The sequence below is a fragment of the Strix aluco genome, chromosome 20 (genome assembly GCF_031877795.1).
Source record: "Strix aluco isolate bStrAlu1 chromosome 20, bStrAlu1.hap1, whole genome shotgun sequence".
NCBI lineage: Eukaryota > Metazoa > Chordata > Aves > Strigiformes > Strigidae > Strix > Strix aluco.
Window position 1 is genome coordinate 13,713,809 of NC_133950.1, and position 20,174 is coordinate 13,733,982.

Consider the following 20,174-nt stretch of genomic DNA (forward strand, 5'->3'; position numbering starts at 1 on the left):
GCTAGCATGTACTCTGCCATCGAGCCACGGTGCTTGTGCTTCGTGCTTGGCACCCCAGCAATGGGTGCTGGATTCACAGGGGTGCTGATCCACGGCCAAGGCTCACAGAGGGCTGGCCAGGCCAAAGCAGCAGCACAGCATTTGGAAAGTCCAATTCCCAAATAAATCCACTTGTATCGACCTGAAGTCAAAAACCGATTGCAGCAAAGCTCAACGAAAGCTAATAGTCACCATCGGCGTACCGGGAACGGATATGAGACACACGGAAAAGCTCGATGACTCTACCCACGGCCCAAAAAGTAATTGCTCCCTGCCTAAAGGTAGCTGCTAAATTTGCAAAGCAACACTCGCGCTCCCGCAGGAGCCTGCGTGGGCTGCAGGAAGCGCGGCAGAGTCACTAATCCAAACACAGCCGCTGTAGTACCAGCGCTCGCTCCGCAGCCTCCCCGCCGCACTCCCCCACGGCTCCTTCCCGCAGACCTGCTGCCGTGCCGAGCCGCAGCGCTCGTGGATGGCGGCGACGCGAGCCCGGCGGCTGGAGAGTGGGTCTGAGCAGCGCAGAGCCCCAACAACCCGCCAAAGGCCCCGCGGGAGCCACAGCAGGGAGCACGGGTGCTCGCCACGCAGCAGAAACCACCACCCAGACTTAACAAAACTCAGCAGGTCTCAATCACAGTAGATGTGGTGCATTTCACCTGAGCTTAAAATGAAACTTTTTTAAAAAATCCTGCTGTTGTACCTGATAAGAGAGGCTGACAAACACACAGTATCCATGTCCGTTCCCGGTGTTGCAGGAGAGCACCAAGCCCCAGCCCAGAGCGAGGAACTTGTCACAGCCCTCTGCAAACCAGGACCAGCGTGTGAAGAAGAGCCAGCAGCACACAAGGAAGGGGGATAGATCCATGGTTAACTCCAAGAGTTTCAGGACCTGCAGACAGGAGGATAACAGCACCTTCCTCAGGACCCTCGCATGTCCCCAGGCAGAATCAAGCCGCGTGGAAGATCTCAGCCTCAGTTAAGCTGCTGCAGGGACAGGAGACACAGACATACCCTCTCTACACCCCCCTGCGCCCCACGGACAGCGTATCCAGCATCTCACATACAAACACCACACCAGTCAGCTTTATGCAAAGCTACAACTAAAAGCTAGAAGACAGGTGACAGCGAAGAATCCTGGAGAGAATGATAAAAATCACAATCTTGCTCTGGGTTTGGGGAGTTTTAGATAGGAGACATGTTTGTGTTGTCCTCAAGAGGGCTCTACCACAGTATTATGAAAGAGCAGCAGCAAAAATCATCTGTGACAAAGAAACTGTTGACAACAGTAGACATGAAATCTGGCTCAGTAAACCGACCACGGCAGGGCTCAGATGCTGGGCAGTCTCACACAGGTCAGGGGAACGATGCCACGCAGGTGAGAAAGCAGCTTGTGTCCGAGATGGACACCCCTGAGCAACAGAAGGAGGTTTGCACTGGCCACAGCAAACACCTGCACTCCTCTCCATCAGTTCCTTGCAGCACCCAACTCCCCGTGCGGGGACACAAACCCCTCCCCGGGCGGTGCAAGGCTGCTCCGCGGCTCTGCTCCCCGAGGGAAGGAGCCAGGGCTCAGCGCTGCTCCTCACACTGCAGCTGGGAGCAGCTCCAGCGCCGGGGGAGCTTCGGTTCCAGCCCGCCGGAGCGTGCCGAGGCGCACGGCGGCACGACGCAGCCAGCACCTCGCGAGTGCCCAACCCTGCACGCAGCGGTTGCACGCTGAGCAAAAGCAGGTTATTGCCAAACCAATGCGTTCAGGTACAAGACCAACCCTCACTCTAATGTTTAGTTCACATCAGGCAAAACTATAACACCTGAAAGCAGTCACCCTACAAAGGGCAAAGGTGAATGAACCTCTCGGCTTTGCCGAGGCGACGCCTCACTGCGCGTGCCCCTCCTCTCACCACGCTTCGGTCTTTCACCCTTGAAGCAAATCACTTATCTCACCCATTTAATTCATTGCTGTTTCACCCTACGTTACCCAGCTGACCCCACGAGCTAATGGGCTCGCTCAGTGTGTGTTATTATCCTCAGCCTTCAGCACAATTCCTCTTTCCTTCCTTCCTTCCTTCCTTCCTTCCGTCCCTCCGGCTGCGCCCATGTCCTGGCCTGGCTCTGAACTCTCAAAGGCTGCGGCCATGGCTACTTGTACATCATGCTACGTGAATACACCCACACAACTGCTGCAAAAAAAAGGCAGGGAAAAACAATGATTGGAAAGAGCGTGAGCAGGATGCACCCTCTCCACTGCAAGAGGATCCTATTCAATGGGGAAAATATAGAAAAACACAGGGGAAAACACATATATAGGTACCCTCACACACAGCAATACCATCTGACTGCAGAAAGTTTCACTCCCAAAATAGAGGGCTTGCACCTGGCACATTGGAACCGACCACAAAGCGATTGCTTTGGAGATGTCACGAGCCCGACGTGTTTCTCCTGTCCGTAGGCTTCTCTTTACAGCTTCCATTCATAAGACACTGCTGCTATGTCCTGTTTGACTGTCAGCAAACAGCACAGCCCCAGGTCGTCTCTTGAAGAAAGATGATCAGAAGAGAAGCAGAGGATCTATCTTTAGGAAGAAGACATAAAGCAAGACCATGCAATTGTGATCGCAGTGCAAATCTGAAGAGGCAAAGCTGACTCGAAGCTCCTGGAGTTCTTCCAGAAAGCTGTGGATGGCCCTTGCAGAGCACGCCTGCCCCCTGCACCGAATGTCTGATGTAGCTTTGGAACAGAAAATAACCCTTTAAAATGCTTGCAAGCTAATATAACTGCTGCAAAGCATTGCTTTAGCCACCACTACAGGCTTCCTGCTTGAAGGGACAAGTTTTCTGAGCTTGACAGTTTTGGAAAACATGCCTTTTTTTTTTTAAAAAAACTTTAATCTGCTAATAACGTGCTAACGTCTACAACCTATTTCTCCCACCAAGACTTAAGCTCTGGATTTCAACCATGAACTCCTTCATTATCAATTATTTATTGTCTAGAATAATTGAAGGGTCACCCCTTCAAACCTACCCAGGGGACCTGCAACCCTGGAACCATCCTCCCAGCCCTCTGGATATGCAGCAGAGATTTTAAGACACCCACAGTAAGGTTGCTGGGATAGGGCAGGAGAGCAGACTGCTCTTCCCCACAGACCTTCACCCCCAGGGACCTGCATTCTCCAGCAGGTTGGACTTTGATCGTCTCCCTGCAGTAAAAGAGCCAGCTGTGAATTTGCTAAAATGGCAACTAAATGCTCCACAAAGAAAGGAAATAAGGTCACGATGGCAGATGAAATTCAACAGTATCATTTTATACCAAATGTCATGTAGCAACGTAATCTGAACCCTGAACTCTCTGAAAGGTAAGAAAGAATGGAAGATAAAACTAGTTTTATTGCAGCAATGCAGCAAATTAATACACTGATAATAGAAGAAATTTCCAGATTCAGGGACTTGGCGGCTGGTGCTGCTTAGCCTCGCACTGCCCAGCAGCCTGCCCTGCCAACCCTTCGCGGGCAAACTGCGGCCAGCACAGTTCTGTAAGGAGCTGGCAAGATATTTGTACAGTGCCTGTATGACCTATTCACCGAGCTGTCAGTCAGGAGGAATAGGATGTATTTCCTTTGCAAATTAATACCTACATCTTTGCTATGGATCCAAGCAAGTGCCAGTGAGGCAGAGGTAAATGCAGCATGGCAAGGAAATCTGCACTAGCTGCAGGGCTTCAGCAGGCAATGTGTTCACATCTCTTGATAAGCAGAGCTGAAAATAGTAGACAATAAAGCATTAATCCTCTCTCCTTAGTGGAACTTCTCAGAAATAGAGATGTTTTGATTCAAATTTCAGGCCTTTTATTCCTCTTTAAACCCCTCTGCTGAGTAGTCTACCACAAAATGAAGTCTCCGAGATGCACGGGAGAATGTATGAGGGGGATTTACTAACCGATTTATTTAGGCTCTGCCTGTGTTCTCTTTACCGTGAGCACACGGGGGTCTGTGAAAAAGCACCTCAAGCCCAGGCAGAGCCGGCATTAGGACGGGGCTGGCAGCAGAAGGCAGCGATGGTGCAGCAGGAGTGGAGCCCCCGTCTCCCCCGAGGCAGCGAGCGGGGGATGCCTGAGCTCCAACACTCCCTACATGCAGTCAGTCAGCGAACAGGTTGTGCAGAGGAAAAGGAATGAGCACCACCTTCAGAACGGCAATAAATTATTTCCCTTGGGAACAAAGATGCAACTGTGACGAGACAAAGCAGTGGGAAAACATAGCAGAAAAATTTAATGCATTCTCTGCAATTACAGCTACAGCTGCCAAGTTGTTTCTCATACTGTCACTACAGCAGCAGTGACAGCTTCGGTCTCAGCCTGACCTTCCACCCTCACCCAAGCCAACGGCAACACTCCCATTGATTTCGGCAGACACAGGGTTTTGCTGCGATGACAAATATCACCGTTTCTTCACCAGATCTGTGGACACAGATTCACATTCATGATACTTCCCTGGTGCAAAGGGGACCCACGTCCCTTGTGCCAAGATCTTACACGCAACCAAGCTTCTCCCGCTAGCTCGCGTGTGATTTCTGTTCTCTGCTCTGTACTGGCAGGTTTAAGCAGCCGTCCACCTGAGCACAGGAGCTCCAAGAAGCCCCAGACAGAAAGGTGCAGCAGGCCCATGCACAGATGGAACAACTGGCAATGTCCCTGCCGGGCGTCAGTCTCACGCCAAGAACGCATGGAAGGAGATTTGCCCTCGTTAACCACAGTAGGACCCAAGACTCCAACATTTTTCACACCACTCTGCACTCTGTTTCTTCAGTTTCATCACAGGAAATTTTTCAATTAGGACTTTCTGTGTGTCCTGTACAACTGGTTGAGGGGAGTAAAATATGTTCATTTTACCAACATGTTTAATTTTCCTTCAGTAGGGCCAACATCAGCCACCAAGGTGCTTTCTTGACAGCGTGACCACCTCACAGAGTGCCTGGAGACCACGACGTGCTCTCAGCTGGGTTGCGAGGGCTGTTGCTCCTCCCCATGGCCCTGTCCTTCTCCTTTGCTCTGGCACACAACGTGAGCCAAAAAACCAGATCCTCAACTGGTGTAAGTCTCTGCTGGGACTACACCCACCGCTCTCAGCTCTCTGCCACCCTTGCTCATGTTTTCCCCTTCATTTGGACGGGTACTCAGGTGACTTCAAACACTACGTTTTCCCTTTCAAGCCCATCCGCCCAATAAATGGAATAGAAATCAAAGTGAAAGTAAATAAACCGAAAAAATACAGCAGGGAGGGATGGAAATTTGAGCCCATAGTGTTAAATTGCACTAAATAACTGAAAATCAATGTTGTTCTTCCTTTTCATCAGGGCACAGCTGTACATACTGCAGCACTCCAGGGACACCTCCACTCATTCCACCAGACTGCTACGTGCACTTACTTTTATTACTAGCAAGGGTCCGTTACTGACAGTAAAAGCAATATCCCTGAAAAGAGTAATGAGCTTTTTCTTATAAAATAATAGATATAATTATAAGAGAAGTGCATTTTTCTCTTATTCTATTACTTTCATAACTTCCCTAATATTCCTGCTGACGTCCAGGGGTTTCTGCCTTAAGATGAATACTCAAAGGCACACCAATTGCTACAAGGAACTATCCATTTAAAAAACCCCAAACAGCACTTCAATTAAGACGCCGTGTTAGTAATGATCACTGCAGCCTTTCACAACAACTGAAAAGGCAAAACACAATTAAGAATGCTATCTAACATTAACAGAAAAAAATGTCTGAACACAACAAAACCCTAATCCTTTTTATAAAGCTTCCAACACGCTCCTCACCCCGGTGTATCCCATTTGGAGCCAGGCTGAGGAATCCAGGGGCAATATATGTTGATTTTTCCTCTGCTAAGGGCAAGGACCTGCTGCAGCCACCCTTGCTGGAGAGGACCCGGCCACCCAGGACTGCGGAGCACAGGACTCTTGGTTACTCTTCCACATAAGGTGGCAAATGGGACTGGCAGCAGATTTAAGTACACCAACACTCTGTCCCAGGTGCTTTTCCCCTCCACTGCTATAAGCTCAGCTAGTCTAGACCTAAGGCACCGTGCTGGAGAAGAGTCATGCCGCCTGACTGGTGGCCAGGGATCCCCTGCCCGCTCCTTCAGAGAGCGGGTATAAGCCCCGGAGGAGGAGGAGCACAATGTGTCCAGTCTGACCCCCAAAAGCTCAGGCACTCCTGGCTGGCAGCTTCTCCAACAACTTAGATGGCACCTAGGGACTGAATTCAGTCTCGCCCACAGCCTTGGCTGGCACAGCAGAGCTGTAGGCACCTCCTTTGGAAGGAGCTACACCAGTACGTGTCACCTGCCCGCGCCGCCGTGCTGCCTGGCTCAGGAGCAGGAGCCCACACAGAGCAGCAGTCGCTCCAACCAGGAGCAGGGTTACTGCCACGGGCTGGCTGAGCTTTCAGGAGTAGATGCTTGCTTGTGTACTGTCAGACAAAAACTTTCTGAAAAGGCACTGACTCAGGAAAACAGCCTAATCTAATTAATATATGTTTTTATTTTGCTTTGCCAGGTAGCAAAAGCAGAGGAGAAGCAATTCAATTCAAGAGGTCACACAGGTCCTCCTAAGTTTCTGTTTCAGATCCTACCACCTTCACCAGTGTGATTTATCCTTGGTTTGGAGCTGGGCTCAGGCATCACAACTAAGAGTAAATCACGCCTTGAGAGATTCTGCACACGGGGCTGAGGGCAGACTGGGTCTTAACATTCTTATTGAGGGAAGGGGTATTAGCCATTAAATACCTTCATCCTGCTTTCACAAGCAAGGGATCAAACTGCTGGGAGACGGAGCCTTCACTAGAGGAATTTTGTGGCACGCAGGCATCAGAGCTGAATCTCCTAAATCCAGGCACAAAGCTTCACAAGCGCTGATGGTACAGCCTGAACAGACATTGCAGTCCAAACCTAAAATATTGGCCATTACCTCACCGTCACAGAAATAAATGTCTTTAACTTCTGGATACAAACTGCAATCTTCAAACTAGCATCTGCATCTTCCAAATAAAATGAGAGAAATTGCTCATTAAATCAAATGGCAATGAAGTGGGGATTCAGCCACAGACATATTCAAGGAACCTGACAGAGGGACATAAAACTGCTCCGATCCATTAATGTAATGATGCATTCGATGAGGAAGTCACTTGGGGCAAGTTAGCATGAGAACTGCAAGGATGAGATCCTACAAGCCTGATTTTTCAGCCCTCCAGTTTGCTGATCCAACCTATGATTTAGAGCCACCACTCAGGGACAAATTCAAGAGACAAAGACCAGATGTCATTTAACAAAGAAGTTTTCAAAAATCTATCTAACCTAGAAGTAGGAACTTAAAAGAATTCACCCCAATTATAAAAAAATCCCTTTTTCTTGGTTATGCAACACGCAAAAAATCTTTGATTTGAAACAGGAGATATTAAAATTTTAATAGAGATGTTGCTGAATTCTTCTGCACAAGCAGCTTTTCCAAACATCCTCATCCATCAAAACGATTCTTTGCTGATAATTAGCCTCAGAAAAATGCACTTAATCAAAGTGACATCCATTACTTCTTGCTACTGTAAATAGGACTGTGGCTTCTGACAACGATTTTCTGGAAAGTATTCAGACTATTTAAATTAGGCAGCAAATAAGCTCCTAATGGCACTTCTCTGAGATACAGTTTAATTTTATTTATGGGCTTTTTTTATACATGCCCCAACCCAGTTGTCAGCACCATCCAAGAAAAGAGAAAGCAGGAGATCAAAAACTGCCATAGTCAGGACGGCAAAGATCAAAGGGACGCCACAGCTTGTGGTATAAAACAATATTTATCAATCCAGCAGATGTGCTTCCTCAGCTGCCTTTAATCAGCAAAGACCAGTATGACTTTGGAACAGAAGCCTTCCTTGCAGAGCCCAACTCGCAGCACCGATGGGACGCTGCCTTCAGCTCCTCTCCCTTCCAGCAGCACCCTCGGCCTTGCTCCCGCACACGCAGGTACCACGGCTCAGCAGATTCCAGGACCGGCAGAGTCCTGCGCCAAGCGTGTGCGAGGGCAGCAGGCACAAGCAGTATTCGTGCTCCCAATTCTTCACCTTCTTTTTGTTACAGGCTCAGCATCTTAAACTCTGCCATTACTGTCATATTCCAGCGGCTCTGAATACTTTCATGACACCAAACCATCAGTGAGATAAGAAATGCAATACTGCCATAAGAGAGCAGAACCGGTCTCTTTTTCTCTCAGTACTGGCATTGACAGAACCTTCCAAAAAGAGGGGAAGAAACTTCTAAACCAGACAGGACTTATGCCAGACAACTGAGGTAACTTCAGTGTTCACAAAAAGAACATTCTCTCCCCAAAGGAGAAATTAGCTCCCAGTCCCCATTAGTCAGATTTATGCCCTGAGACAGCAGTTTGTATCCTCTGGAAATCTGGAGCTGAGTGACAGTTAATCCTGTTTCTCTAACCTAAAGATCTGCCTTGCAAAAATGTCAAGCGTGGTATTTAAATACAGTCGCGCCGCATTCAGATACAGCCAAGGCCAAAGTCCTCCAGATGCCTCGTGGTAGTGAGTTCCAAAGATGAATAAGGAGATGGTGGAAGGAGCACTTTCATTTGACAACTCTAGATTTGCTTGTCATTAGGTTTTTCTCTCTCTGTTGCACAAATCCATTTACCTCCCCCATTCCTCTTCCAGCCAGTCTTTTCCTATTTGCTTCCTGGCTGATTTATTACCATCCTCCACACAACATTCAAGCTATTATTTTAATTCTCACGTCAATCAGTCTACCTGCCAAAGAGTAAGCCTTACTTAGGTTGACTGCCTTCACCTTTCGCATTCTCAAAAGAAAAGTAAAATGGGAGCAGCTTATTTCACCTATTCCACCTCATATTCACTGATTAGTTCTTACAGTTCTGTGGGTTATCGACATGCTCTCTCCTCCTGTCATACCACAGCTCTCTAATTAACTACTTGTTCCAGCAAGCTCTCATCTCCTCAGGCTCCAGCATTACCTCATTCTCTCACCTCAGTCCAGTGTTGGTGTCTCCTCAGCATCCTCTGTGATGAGGATGCATTAATATATCTCTAACAGAAGTGGTTCTAATTCCCCAGAAGCAGCAAAACCTGGATTCCCCTATGGTCTCCCATCCTTTCAGTCTTCTGCTGGCCCCGGAAACCTCCTCACTTTCAGCAGCACACTGTCATTCTAGGGGAGTTTTTCAAAAGCAGATATTTGACATGCTAGTAATTTTAGTGTGGCTTTTATAAATAAATGGGATATTTAGTGCTATGGGTGTTTTCCTTCAGTGTTACATCTGTAAGTCCAGTGAGCTCTATTTTACCATTCACAGTTCCCATACTGTTTACGTGGGGGAATTTTCCTCAGCGCGTTCCTGTCAGTGCTGTAACAAAGCACTCCAAAGCACATCTCTGAGCTGCTTCGCATTTATAAGCACAGAAAAGCCAAAAAGGCTTTCAGCTTTTCTTCTGCTAGCCTAAATCAGCTCCTTACTCAGTTGGTTTGGAACAGACTAATCTAGTAGTCATAATTACTCCAGCGAGCTTGATTCATCTATAATGTCCCAGTATCATCAACAACTCGGACTGAAACTGAGGCCTAACAGCAGCCTACGGCCGTGGCTCACCTCGGTTCCCAGTGAAGTCAAGAGCACTACGCGTGAATAGCAAATGTGTGCTCATAGATTTGCGTTCCCAAACCCACTGTGAAGTTTTCAGTATTTTCTAGATGAAGGGGAAAGTCAAACAACTAAAGACAGCAGCACATAAAGCCAGTGAAACAAAGATATCTTGAGAAACAAGGCTAATGAATTTAACAAAACAATCCAGAGTATCTCCACACTAAAATTAAGAAAGATTCTGAATCAGAAACACTCAAATCTAGATGAAAATTAAGGTTAAGGGTTTACCAGCGAAACACAGAAAAAACACAATCTGCAATTGCCATCTTCTGTATTTCAGATCCATTCAAATACTTAAAAACGAAAACTATTCAAACTCTAAACTTCAAACTTATCCAAATGAGCCATATCATAACCATTCTGAAATTCAGGCATTTTCTGCAGCAGGAATTTCCTATCAAACTCTCATCTTATGCCATAAAATTATATAAATGTTAAGTGCCTGTTAAGGAAATCTGGGCTTTGAAATCTTGAGGATCGCACACTCATTTTTCGAGACAGATCAGTTCTTACGCAGCTATAAAAGTCTGGAACACTTATTTAGAACATTTGTAAATCCCACATTTTCAAAGTCAAATTCACTTTTTTTTTTTTTGGCATGACACTTTTACACATAAAAAATATGGAATTACCTTTTAACACAGATGCACAAAAGCCTTGATGTGGGTGTACCAAATCGACAGCAGCTACCCAAAGGCCAACTCGCCAGCAATTGAAGGGTTTTTTTCAACAAGGGTTACATCTCTCTCTGGTTACATCATGCAATTGATTGGTGGGAAACGATGACCATCTTCTGGACTCCCAATTAGCATTGTAGCTCCCTGATTTTTATGATATGAAGAGAGTTGAAGGGAGGGTTGTTCTTGTTCCTCTTCATTTAACTGCTCTGCTCATGGAATTCACTTGCCACTCATGACATTCCTCCTTTGCTCACTCAACCTGCTAATAAATCCCTGCCAGCCAGCCAGGAATAGCAGGCTTGGTGCTCAACCTATAAGGACCATTTCTCTAGACAACCCAAGAAAGGGAGAGTTCTGCCACATCCACAGCAGCTCTTCAGAGTTACTCTGCTCCCATCAGCATCCCCTGCTGCAAAAACAGCCCTGGAGAACAGCCTGGATGAGCCTTATCTCCTACAGAAACGCATGCGCTCAGCCCAGACTCTGCATATGGCTTAACAGGGAGTTTCACCAGCCCTCACCTCCTCGACTGGATCCCATGCATCTCCCAGACTGTGGTCCCTTTTCCTCCTTGCCAAGCCCTGATGGGACTCCCGGACATGGCAATCTGCCCAGCATACCCGCACATCTCAATGTCCGCTGGCCCAGTATACCCACAACTCCCAACACCCAGCAGCTCCAGCATGTCCAGCAGCCCAGGAACACCCACACATTCCCGGTGCCCGCTGTCCGAGGCATACCCACACACAGCCCCCTGGCTTCTGTCCCCAGCACGCCCCACACATCCCAGTGCCCCCTTGCCCAGGCATGACCACTGGTTCCCAAAAACACATCCCAGTGCCTGCGGGCTCCAACACAGTCCCACATCCCAATACCCTCTTGCCTGGGTATGAGCGCTGAGTGCCATGAACGCATCCCGGTGTCCACAGACTCCAACATACTCCCACATCCCAATGCCCTCTCGGCCGGGTATGACCACTGGTTCCCAGAAACACATCCCAGTGCCTGCGGACTCAGGCACACTCGCACCCCCACATCCTGATGCCCCCTTGCCCAGGCATGACCACTGGTTGCCACAAACACATTCCAGTGCTCACAGAGTCCAACACACTCCCGCATGCTGATGCCCCCTTGCCTGGGCATGACCACTGGTTCCTGCGAATGCATCCCAGTGCCCGTGGACTCTGACACACTCCCACATCCTGATGTCCCCTCGCCCAGGCATGACCACTGGTTCCTGTGAACACATCCCGGTGCCCGCAGACTCCGACACACTCCCACATCCCAACGCCCTCTCACCCGGGTCTGACCACTGGTTCCTGCAACGGCATCCCAGTGCCCACGGACTCCAACACACTCCTGCATCCCGATGCTCTCTTGCCTGGGCATGACCACTGGTTCCCACAAACACGACCCAGTTCCCGCGGACTCCGACCCCCTCCCCGCACCCCGATGCCCGCCAGCCGTTGCGTTGCGTTGCCGTGCCCATCCCCACCCCCTCCCGCCGAGGCCGCCACGACTGTAAGCGGCCGCCAGCACCGCGGAGAGCTCCGCGCCCCGCGGGGATCAGCACCGCGGAGAGCTCCGCACCGGCCGGGCTTCAGCACCGCGGAGAGCTCCGCGCCCCCCCCCCCCCGCCACCCCGCCGCGCGTGGGTCTCTCCCCTGGGTCCCAGGCACGTACCCCCAACCCCCGACATGTGCCCCCCTCCCCGGGCAGTGCGTGTCCCCAAGTCTGTGCCTCCCTCCCTCCCCCCGTCCCGGTGTGGGGGTGTCCCCGTGCCCCCCCCCCCCCCCCCCGCCCCGGTGCGCCCCGAACCTGTCGTCGCTCTGGAAGGACTGGTCCCCCAGCAGCAGATCGCGGAAGCGGTACCGGGGGGGCAGGGGCAGCACCTCGGACTCCAGCTCCGTCATCTTCAGGGCGGCGATGTCCAGAATGACCCCGCTGCTCTTGCAGCTCCCGCCGCCGTCCCCGCAGCCGCCGGGCGACGAGAGCCTGCGGGAGAGAAAGGGGCAGAGGCAATGGGGGGGGGTGGGGTGGAGGGCGGGGGGGGGCCCTGCCTTGCTTTGCCCTGCCTGCCCCCGCCCCGGCACCTCCTCCGGGGCCGGCCCCGCGCAACCCGCACCCCGGCACGCCCGCCCCGCGGCCCCCCGCCCCGGCTGCAATTACATTGCGGGGCAGGCGGCGGTGCCCCCCCTGCAGAGCGCTCCCCCCGGGGGCATGGGTGGCGAGGAGGGGGCTCGGCTGGCCTCAGGCGAGGGGCCGGTGGGGTGGGCGCAGCGCGGAGCCCGGTCCCCCGGAGCACCCCGCAGCCCGCTGCGCAGGGCAGAGCTGGGCACAGGACATTTGCTCCTCAGCAGGCAAACAACAGAGAGCAAGAGGAGCCAATGGAAAAGCTCAATCGCCAGGAGGAAATAAAACCGCTCGCAAGATAGATCTACGGCTGACAACTGAACACAGATCCACCCCCGGGCTCCCCCCGCAAAGAAAAGTATGGCTGGGAGGCAGACAAGGCGATGGCTCCCCAACCCTGCTGGAAGCAGAAGCACAACCTCCTCTCCGGACTGCCGGCACTTAAATCATCTGAACAGCCCCAGTATTAAATGAGAAACCGCGAACGCTGATGAGTCAGTCATCTGTCCAGCTGCCAAGTGTCATGGCTGGGAGGATAGATCACCCATCCCTTGGCGTGCTGATGGCTCTGATCAAGGAGGGGGGGGGTATCACAGTGCCTGGGAGAGACCCAAGGTGATGGCTCAGACAAAGACAGCCGTGTGTGGCCAGCTACAGGCACTCTGCCTGCCACACGGGAAAGAGATGGAACACAACCCGTTCTCAAACTACCATTTCAGAGGGCTAAGAGTTTCTCTGGTCTCCTTTATCAAACCACATTTACCAACCAGAACATGGGTACGACACTGCTCCCGTGTCAGCTAGAGCTAGGAATCATAGCAGATGGGGGTTAGGCTGAAAATTCCCTTCCCAAGGCAACGCGGCCGTTCAGCGCTGCAAAGCCGCTGTGCAGACACACAAGGCAAGATCACAGCTCCTGATCCTTTGGGTTCTGGCTTCAGCAGTGAAATTTATCTGTGCCATGACAGGAACTCCAGTTTCACAGACCCTTTGTGGAAAGTGGGAAAGACAGGGAGAGCTTGGAAGAGGAGACGTGGTGCCTCTGCAGTGAGCTGACTCCTTGTCCCTCACATGTAACTTGGGAGCATGAGGCAGGCAAATAGCTGAAAGGTTCCAACTCCTGTCAGATGTACTCCCAAGGGTCTCACCCAAAGCCTCTCCAACCCACTCCTATCACCTTCCCACAGCTTGGCCTCCAGTACCTACTGCATAAGCTACATACAGTCAAAAGAACTTCAAACAGCTGAATACTGAATTGACAATAAGCAGACATCAAGGGGTTTGCTGCTGGCTTCATCTGAGGCTCCCCACACCATCTTCTACCTTTAACAACTCAAACTCCTGCAAATAAGTTCCCAGCTGACCAGGTTCCAAAGTTCCAGTTTCTGGAAGAGCAACCAGCGTGCGAAATTTCTGCTGAACACAGCCCCAGAAGACACCACAGCTCACTCTCAGCGCTTTGGATTATTTTTACTGATATTGTTTGTTACTTAATTCTCTACCCCCAGAGCTTTTCAATTCCTTTTAGCTGACATATGCACACTGCAGCCGAGGCTCTGCACTGAGTAACGCATCTGTGCAGGGCCTTGGGCATCAGGGAGGTTATTCCATGATATACGTTGATCTAAAACTTGGTCTTTAAGAGAAATCAAGCCAAACTCCTGTCAACTCAAGGACTCCCTCTGGATCAACTGGTACAAGCACAGAAGTTACCTGACCATCTCTAGCTCACATTGCAAAGGAGGATCTGACATTAATCTAATCACAAAAAAAGCACCACAATTAAGTCTTTCCTCTTAGAGCTTAACTACGATAAATTACGCCAAAAGCATACTTTCTCCAGGCCACCTCCAGCAAATTTCTAGCCCAGCTGAGAATTCTTGTTGCTGTGAGGCCAGGACAGCATCCTAAACTGGACTTTCAGAGAGAGAAAAAATAACTTTTAAAAATCATCCACTCTCTTATTAGACTGCATACTTTAAAGTGGGGAGCCAGGTGCCTGACTCCAACTGTGGGTGATTAGAGCTGCATTTGAAGGAGACTGTCACACACAGCAATCTCCATTGATTATTAAATGCCAGTTTAAAGGAGCACGTTGGTTCCTCTCCCGGAGGAAAGGCCGAGTGCTACGGCTGCACAGACACAGCACGCCGACTGCCACGTGGAAAGGGCACCTCGACATAGAGCTACCGCCCTGTCCTACGCTCCCCACGGCTCCCACTGCCCGAGGTCCAGGCAGGCAGGTTCACTGTTACCCTGCACCCCCAAAAGGCTAAGGATGCTCATATCTATATATAACCATCCTCTTCAAAGGTCAGACACTCGTCTTTTGGGCTTTGATGTGTTGGGTTTTTTTAAACTCCACCTGATTCTTTTCAAACCCAATGAATGGTTGGACTAGGTGGTCTTCAAGGTCTTTTCCAACCTAGATGATTCTGTGAATCCATCTCTCTTGGCCTCAGATCATGTGTCGGATTCATGAAACAAAGCAAATATTTACCACTGTCCTTTTTTAGTGTTAAGAAACTGTAGTAAAATCCAATTATATCAGTATCTCTGGGAATTCTGGAAAATCTCAATTTCTGCTATGTATTTGCATCTGAGTTTCTTCTCCCATCCGCAGTAGCAGCTACATTTTTAATATATTCTCTCTTATTCTTGCATATGAAATCATTCAGAATTTTAAAATTTTGGCACATTTATTTATTCTGGGTAGAGATTCAGTAAGACAAATATTGCATGCACCTATCTGATAAAGATCTTTCTCAATTACACAGTGACTTTAAGATATGTTGCACATCAGTGTCTTAGAAAAAAGTGCTCCTGCACTGCACACAGATCTCCTGACATCAGCACAGAGAATTTGCAACCCTCCCCTCCGCCCAAACATCGGGATTTTGAGCTATAGAAATGCCACAGCAACCCGGCTACTTCTTCAAAGCAGTAGTGATATAAAATAAAAAAATCATGAACAAGCTTGTTTATTGCATAGTCTTCAAATACTACTGGAAAAAAAAAAAAAAAAAATCCCAAAGTGGTTTATAGCTAAATACAGGACTGCAGCTTTATTTTTATCTCCCCTTTCCTTCCTTCCTCCAGAACCATGTATCACTAAAAATGCATGCTGTAATCAGCATATGGAAACCTCAACACTATTCCACTTTCTCGCTACGACACCGTCTCTCCCCCAGCTTGGCCAGCTCCCCGGCAGCGATCGGCACGCCGGGAGGGGGACACCCTACTGCTCAGCCTCTTGGGAACACGGGAACTGAGATCAAGCCGAGTGCGATCCAAAGCAGATCTCCCCGCTGATCTCTCCTACCATTAAACTGCAGCTAGACACAATCACCGTCCCAGTTTAGCAAACACAGCTGCCCCTCGGAGCACACTCTAGCAGGAGCCTCGGGGCTGCACCAACCTTGGGTTTCTTCAATCTTTCTCATGTGTGGGCTGGTCGCAGTTGCGTTCTCCCCTTGCTGTATTTCCACCCCGGGCACGCAGGAAAGCTACGCTGCTGACGGCACCATCCCCTGAGACTGGGAATGCAGGCAGAGGACTGGTGACAGCCCACACATCTGCCTGTGCCAGCTGGGGCTGCGCCTGGCCGCGGGGGCTCTGCAACGCGCCTGCCCCGTGGAGCTCGTCAGAGGCTGTTCGGGTTCCCAGCACCCACGAGGCAGCTTTGCCTCAGAGGAAACTCCATGGGCTGGGGGCTTGTTGCAATGTGTTTTAGGATTTTTAATTATTATTTTTGACTATATATGTCAAAGAGGAAGGACGCAACCCAAGTTCCTCTTCTGCTTCCTTGTACGCTGCGTACCACAGAGCATCCTCCCGCTTCCCACCATGAACCAATCCCAAACCACCCGGGGTCATCAACAGATCCCATAATCCTACATTCTGGTACCTGCATGATGTAACTGCCCAGACCTGCCAGGCACCATCAGGAGCTCTTGGTGACACCCCGTGCTCTATCGGCACCAAAAATTATTGAGGACCCTCCCAGAATGCCCCTCCTCTCCTCCTTCTAGGGGCTGGGGTGCACAAACAGAAGAAACAGCTGAACCTACCTTTGGGGCAAATTCTTGCATAACCTACAGTCTAAATCCCTCCTCTTTCACTACTCCAAGGAGCCAGAGGCACGAGGTCCTGCTGGCAGCTGTCTGTCCCGAGTCCATCCTTTCCCCAGGAGGATGTCTGGAGATTCTGGATGTGTAGCTAGGAAGGCAAGTACCTTGTGTCCAATCTCAACATCCCCTCCCCAGGCAAAGTCACTTTTCCTCAAGCTTCAGTACCCAGCACATACTGCAACACCACAGCCAGCCGCTGCTGTGCCTCCTGTCACCTCTACCAGGATGGGAAGGACAAGCCCTGGCCAAGAGCAATGGTGGAGCAAGAGTCAAATGCAGGGTCTGACCTTTCCCTTGCTGTTGGCAGAGATGTGGGGCTGCAGCACAGCCTGGTGTCGGGGTGGCAAAGCCAGCCTGGCTCTCACCGTGGCAAGGCTAAACCCAGCCTTTTGGGCAGCAAACAGGCGCTGGTGGGCCCAGACCCATTGTAGGGTAACAGTGTCTAGATTGCACTCAAGGGATGGGTCGCGAGGGCTCTTGGAGTCAGGCTGCCCCAGGACAGCAAGGACCCTGCCACGTCCTCTCCTCCCTGCACAGCATTTCGTCAGCGTTGCTGCAGAGTCTGGCCCTGCAGCCCTGGGCCAGCAGCGAAGGCAAGCTCAGCTGCCGCCAGGCTCTCCAAGCCTCTCCAATGAACAAAGCCATACAGGAAATTCTGCCCTTTCTTCTTCTATATTTATTAAAATATATACAATCATCTTCTATTTGCTTCTCCTCCCACAGCTCTTATGGTTACCGGGTTACAGTTGTTCCCCCCCTCTCTTTTTGTTTTTTGCTTCTGAGTGACACCCCTGTGGGGTCTCCTAATGGCCTGAGTGCGTGGGGAGACGCATGCTCGGTCTCCAGAGCCGGGCTGGAAGACAGCAACCCCTCCCACGCCGGTGACACGCGACTGCTGCAGGCGCTGGCACCGCTCTCCTGGCGAGGAGGGGCAGCGAGCTGGCATGGCAGCGCAACAGAGCCCAGCCAGAGGAGAGGGCAAAGGCCACACAGGGAAGGAAAGCGGCAGGTCTGTCCATACGTGGGCAAACACATGTGCAGGCTAGATCCCACGACAGACGTGCCTTCCCCGGACACCAACCTCAGCAGCTTTCAGGGCAGAATTTCTCTGCAGGGACATCCCCGTGGAGGAGTTGGGGTGCTCATCTTGGGCACAGAGCCCCTTTCTCTGCCACCGCCTCAGCAGCGCGTGTTCCTTATCTCTCTGTGAGCACCACCTAACATCACTGTCGGTTATGTCTCAGCTTGTCAGAGGAAGAGTCCCAGATTTTTATCCCACCATCCCCTCTCCCTCCCCAGAGGTCATACATAACTCATTGATGCCATTCACAGAGATCAGCATCCTGGAACCCAGATGATGTGTCCAGAAGGTGTGGGCTGAATGGCCTGAGAGGGGCTGTGGAGGAGGGGAGCACACGCACAGGCCAAATGGTATGGTTCTTTCCCCCAAAAAAATGCATCGAAAACATCTCTTCCATTTCCTAAGCACAAGCCACATGACCAAGTGATAAATCATTGCAACCAGAATGACTCCCAACCTTAAAGATAATCAACAAGAAGCACAAATGCTGCTGGCTACACGAGCAGAGCCTGCCCCTGCCACACCTGAAAGGAGCATTTATTGTGGGCAACCCCACAGATTAAAACAGGGGGGACAGGAATGATGAACCGACACACTTGCAAAGTTACTCTCTGATAATGTACGAGCAAGATCTAAAGAGACCAGCACTAAAGCCCCAGGCACTAATGCCCTGAGCTTGGTAGAGAAAAGCGGAATCAGGGAAAGATGGGGGGGTCTATTTCCTTTAACAAGATCATTTTTCTCTACTTCACAAACACTTCTGTGTCCACAAGCAACTGTCTTCCATTTCACCTAATTGTTTTGTCATTTCTTATTACTTGTATGATGGTCATGGATTTTATACTTTTGGATTTAAAGTGCTTCAAGGGATGTGAACAAGCCCATAATAACATCCAAGTCATGATTTCCAGATACTCTGAGTAGCTTTGGCCCAAGTCCTGTTTTGTGGGTACAACAGCTGCAGAACACACACACACATATATATACACACACACAATATATGAAGCACTCAGTCTCCCAGATTAAACTTTTGCATCCAAATTTGCACCTCCATGGACAGTTGGACTGTCCACATCAGAGGCTGCTGTTGCTCAAAACTTCCACAGAACTGCTGAGCCCTGTGACAAATCCATCCATCGATTCACTTTCAACAAGCGGGGGCAATTTAGCACCACAGGCCTCACAAAATTAGCATTTTGTGTATTTCACGTTGAAAATTAACAGGAAGCGTGAGTCAGTGCAAAGCTCCACAAGCCTTCCTCCTGCTGGCAACGCTATTTTCTAGAAGATAAAAGTAGAAATTGTACCTTCCAGGTCCAGAGCCGTTTTTCTTATTAGACAACCCCGTATTAGCAATTCAGCCCCACATCTCCCCCTTCCCTTCTGGCCAGATGCACACGTACGCTTTGTACAACCCGGTAAAACTCACGGAAGGCAAAGCCCCGCTGAGGAATCTTTTCTTTGGTCCCAACAAGCAGCACATCGAGCACGGGAGTGGCACAGGCAGGCAGCTCAGCTCCTCCAGCCCCGAGAGCTGGCATGGCCGGTGCAGGTACCCATCAGTGGCCCTGCCAAGGGCCAGGGAGCCTGGAGGAGCGAGCCAGAGCCAGCCCCTTCCTCAGGAGCATCCTGCAGGGAGGGCCTGGGCAGCGCTGGGGGTGTTTCCAACAGAGGCAAAGATAAACAAGTCACGCTGATGTCCCTGGTGATTGTAAGCCAAAATAATGCTGGAGAAAGGAGTGGGTTGGTTCCTGGCCAGCGAGGGGACCGGCTCCCTCTCCTCAAGATGCCACGCCAGTGAAGTGAGTCGGGGGCACGCGGCCAGGGTTCATCTCCTGACACGCACCTCGTTCTGCACCGCACCCAGCACCTGAGCAGCGCCCCCAGCCCCTGTGCTCCCGCTCCCTGTTCCTCTGCCAGAGGCACAGGCATGTGCCATGGTGGGGAGGTGACAGAGGGACATCTGCAGCCTTGGGAGCCCTTCCCGCACATGCACCAAGTTTCCAGTTTAACCCTTGCTATTGTACTTCTGGCATTGCACGTCCCATCCTTTTGCAGAGTTTTGTGAGACAGCTGCAACCGTGTGGGACAAAAAAAAGGCTGGAGAGGGCAGGGAAGGGCTGCTGGGGAGGAGGATGAGGAGCACAGGGCATGGCCAAGGGCCACTCACAGCAACCCCAAACGCCTATCCTTTTGCAAGAGAACACTGCAGACATTGCTCCAATTCAAAAAACATCCCCCGGCTTCTGGCAGCAAACAAGCTTCAGCCTCTCTCAAAGAGCCTCCTGGAAGGAAAAGGCACTTATCCCCTCAGCTTTGCTTGGCAGTATTAAGCAGTACCAAAAGAAAAAGCTGAAGAAAGCGTTTGCAGTGGCTAGTGCAGGGA

General features: G+C 50.5%; 1 protein-coding gene across 4 annotated transcripts in view; it reads right to left on the reverse strand.

Moving 5' to 3' along the window:
• The window catches only part of KCNT1 (potassium sodium-activated channel subfamily T member 1), an 89,879-nt gene that overhangs the window by 61,392 nt on the left and 8,313 nt on the right, over positions 1-20,174 (reverse strand). For all 4 annotated transcript variants that reach the window (XM_074846328.1, XM_074846327.1, XM_074846329.1 and 1 more), the window contains exon 2: positions 12,263-12,439. In XM_074846328.1, coding sequence (XP_074702429.1) covers positions 12,263-12,439 — 177 coding nt within the window. The remainder of the gene's footprint in view (positions 1-12,262; positions 12,440-20,174) is intronic.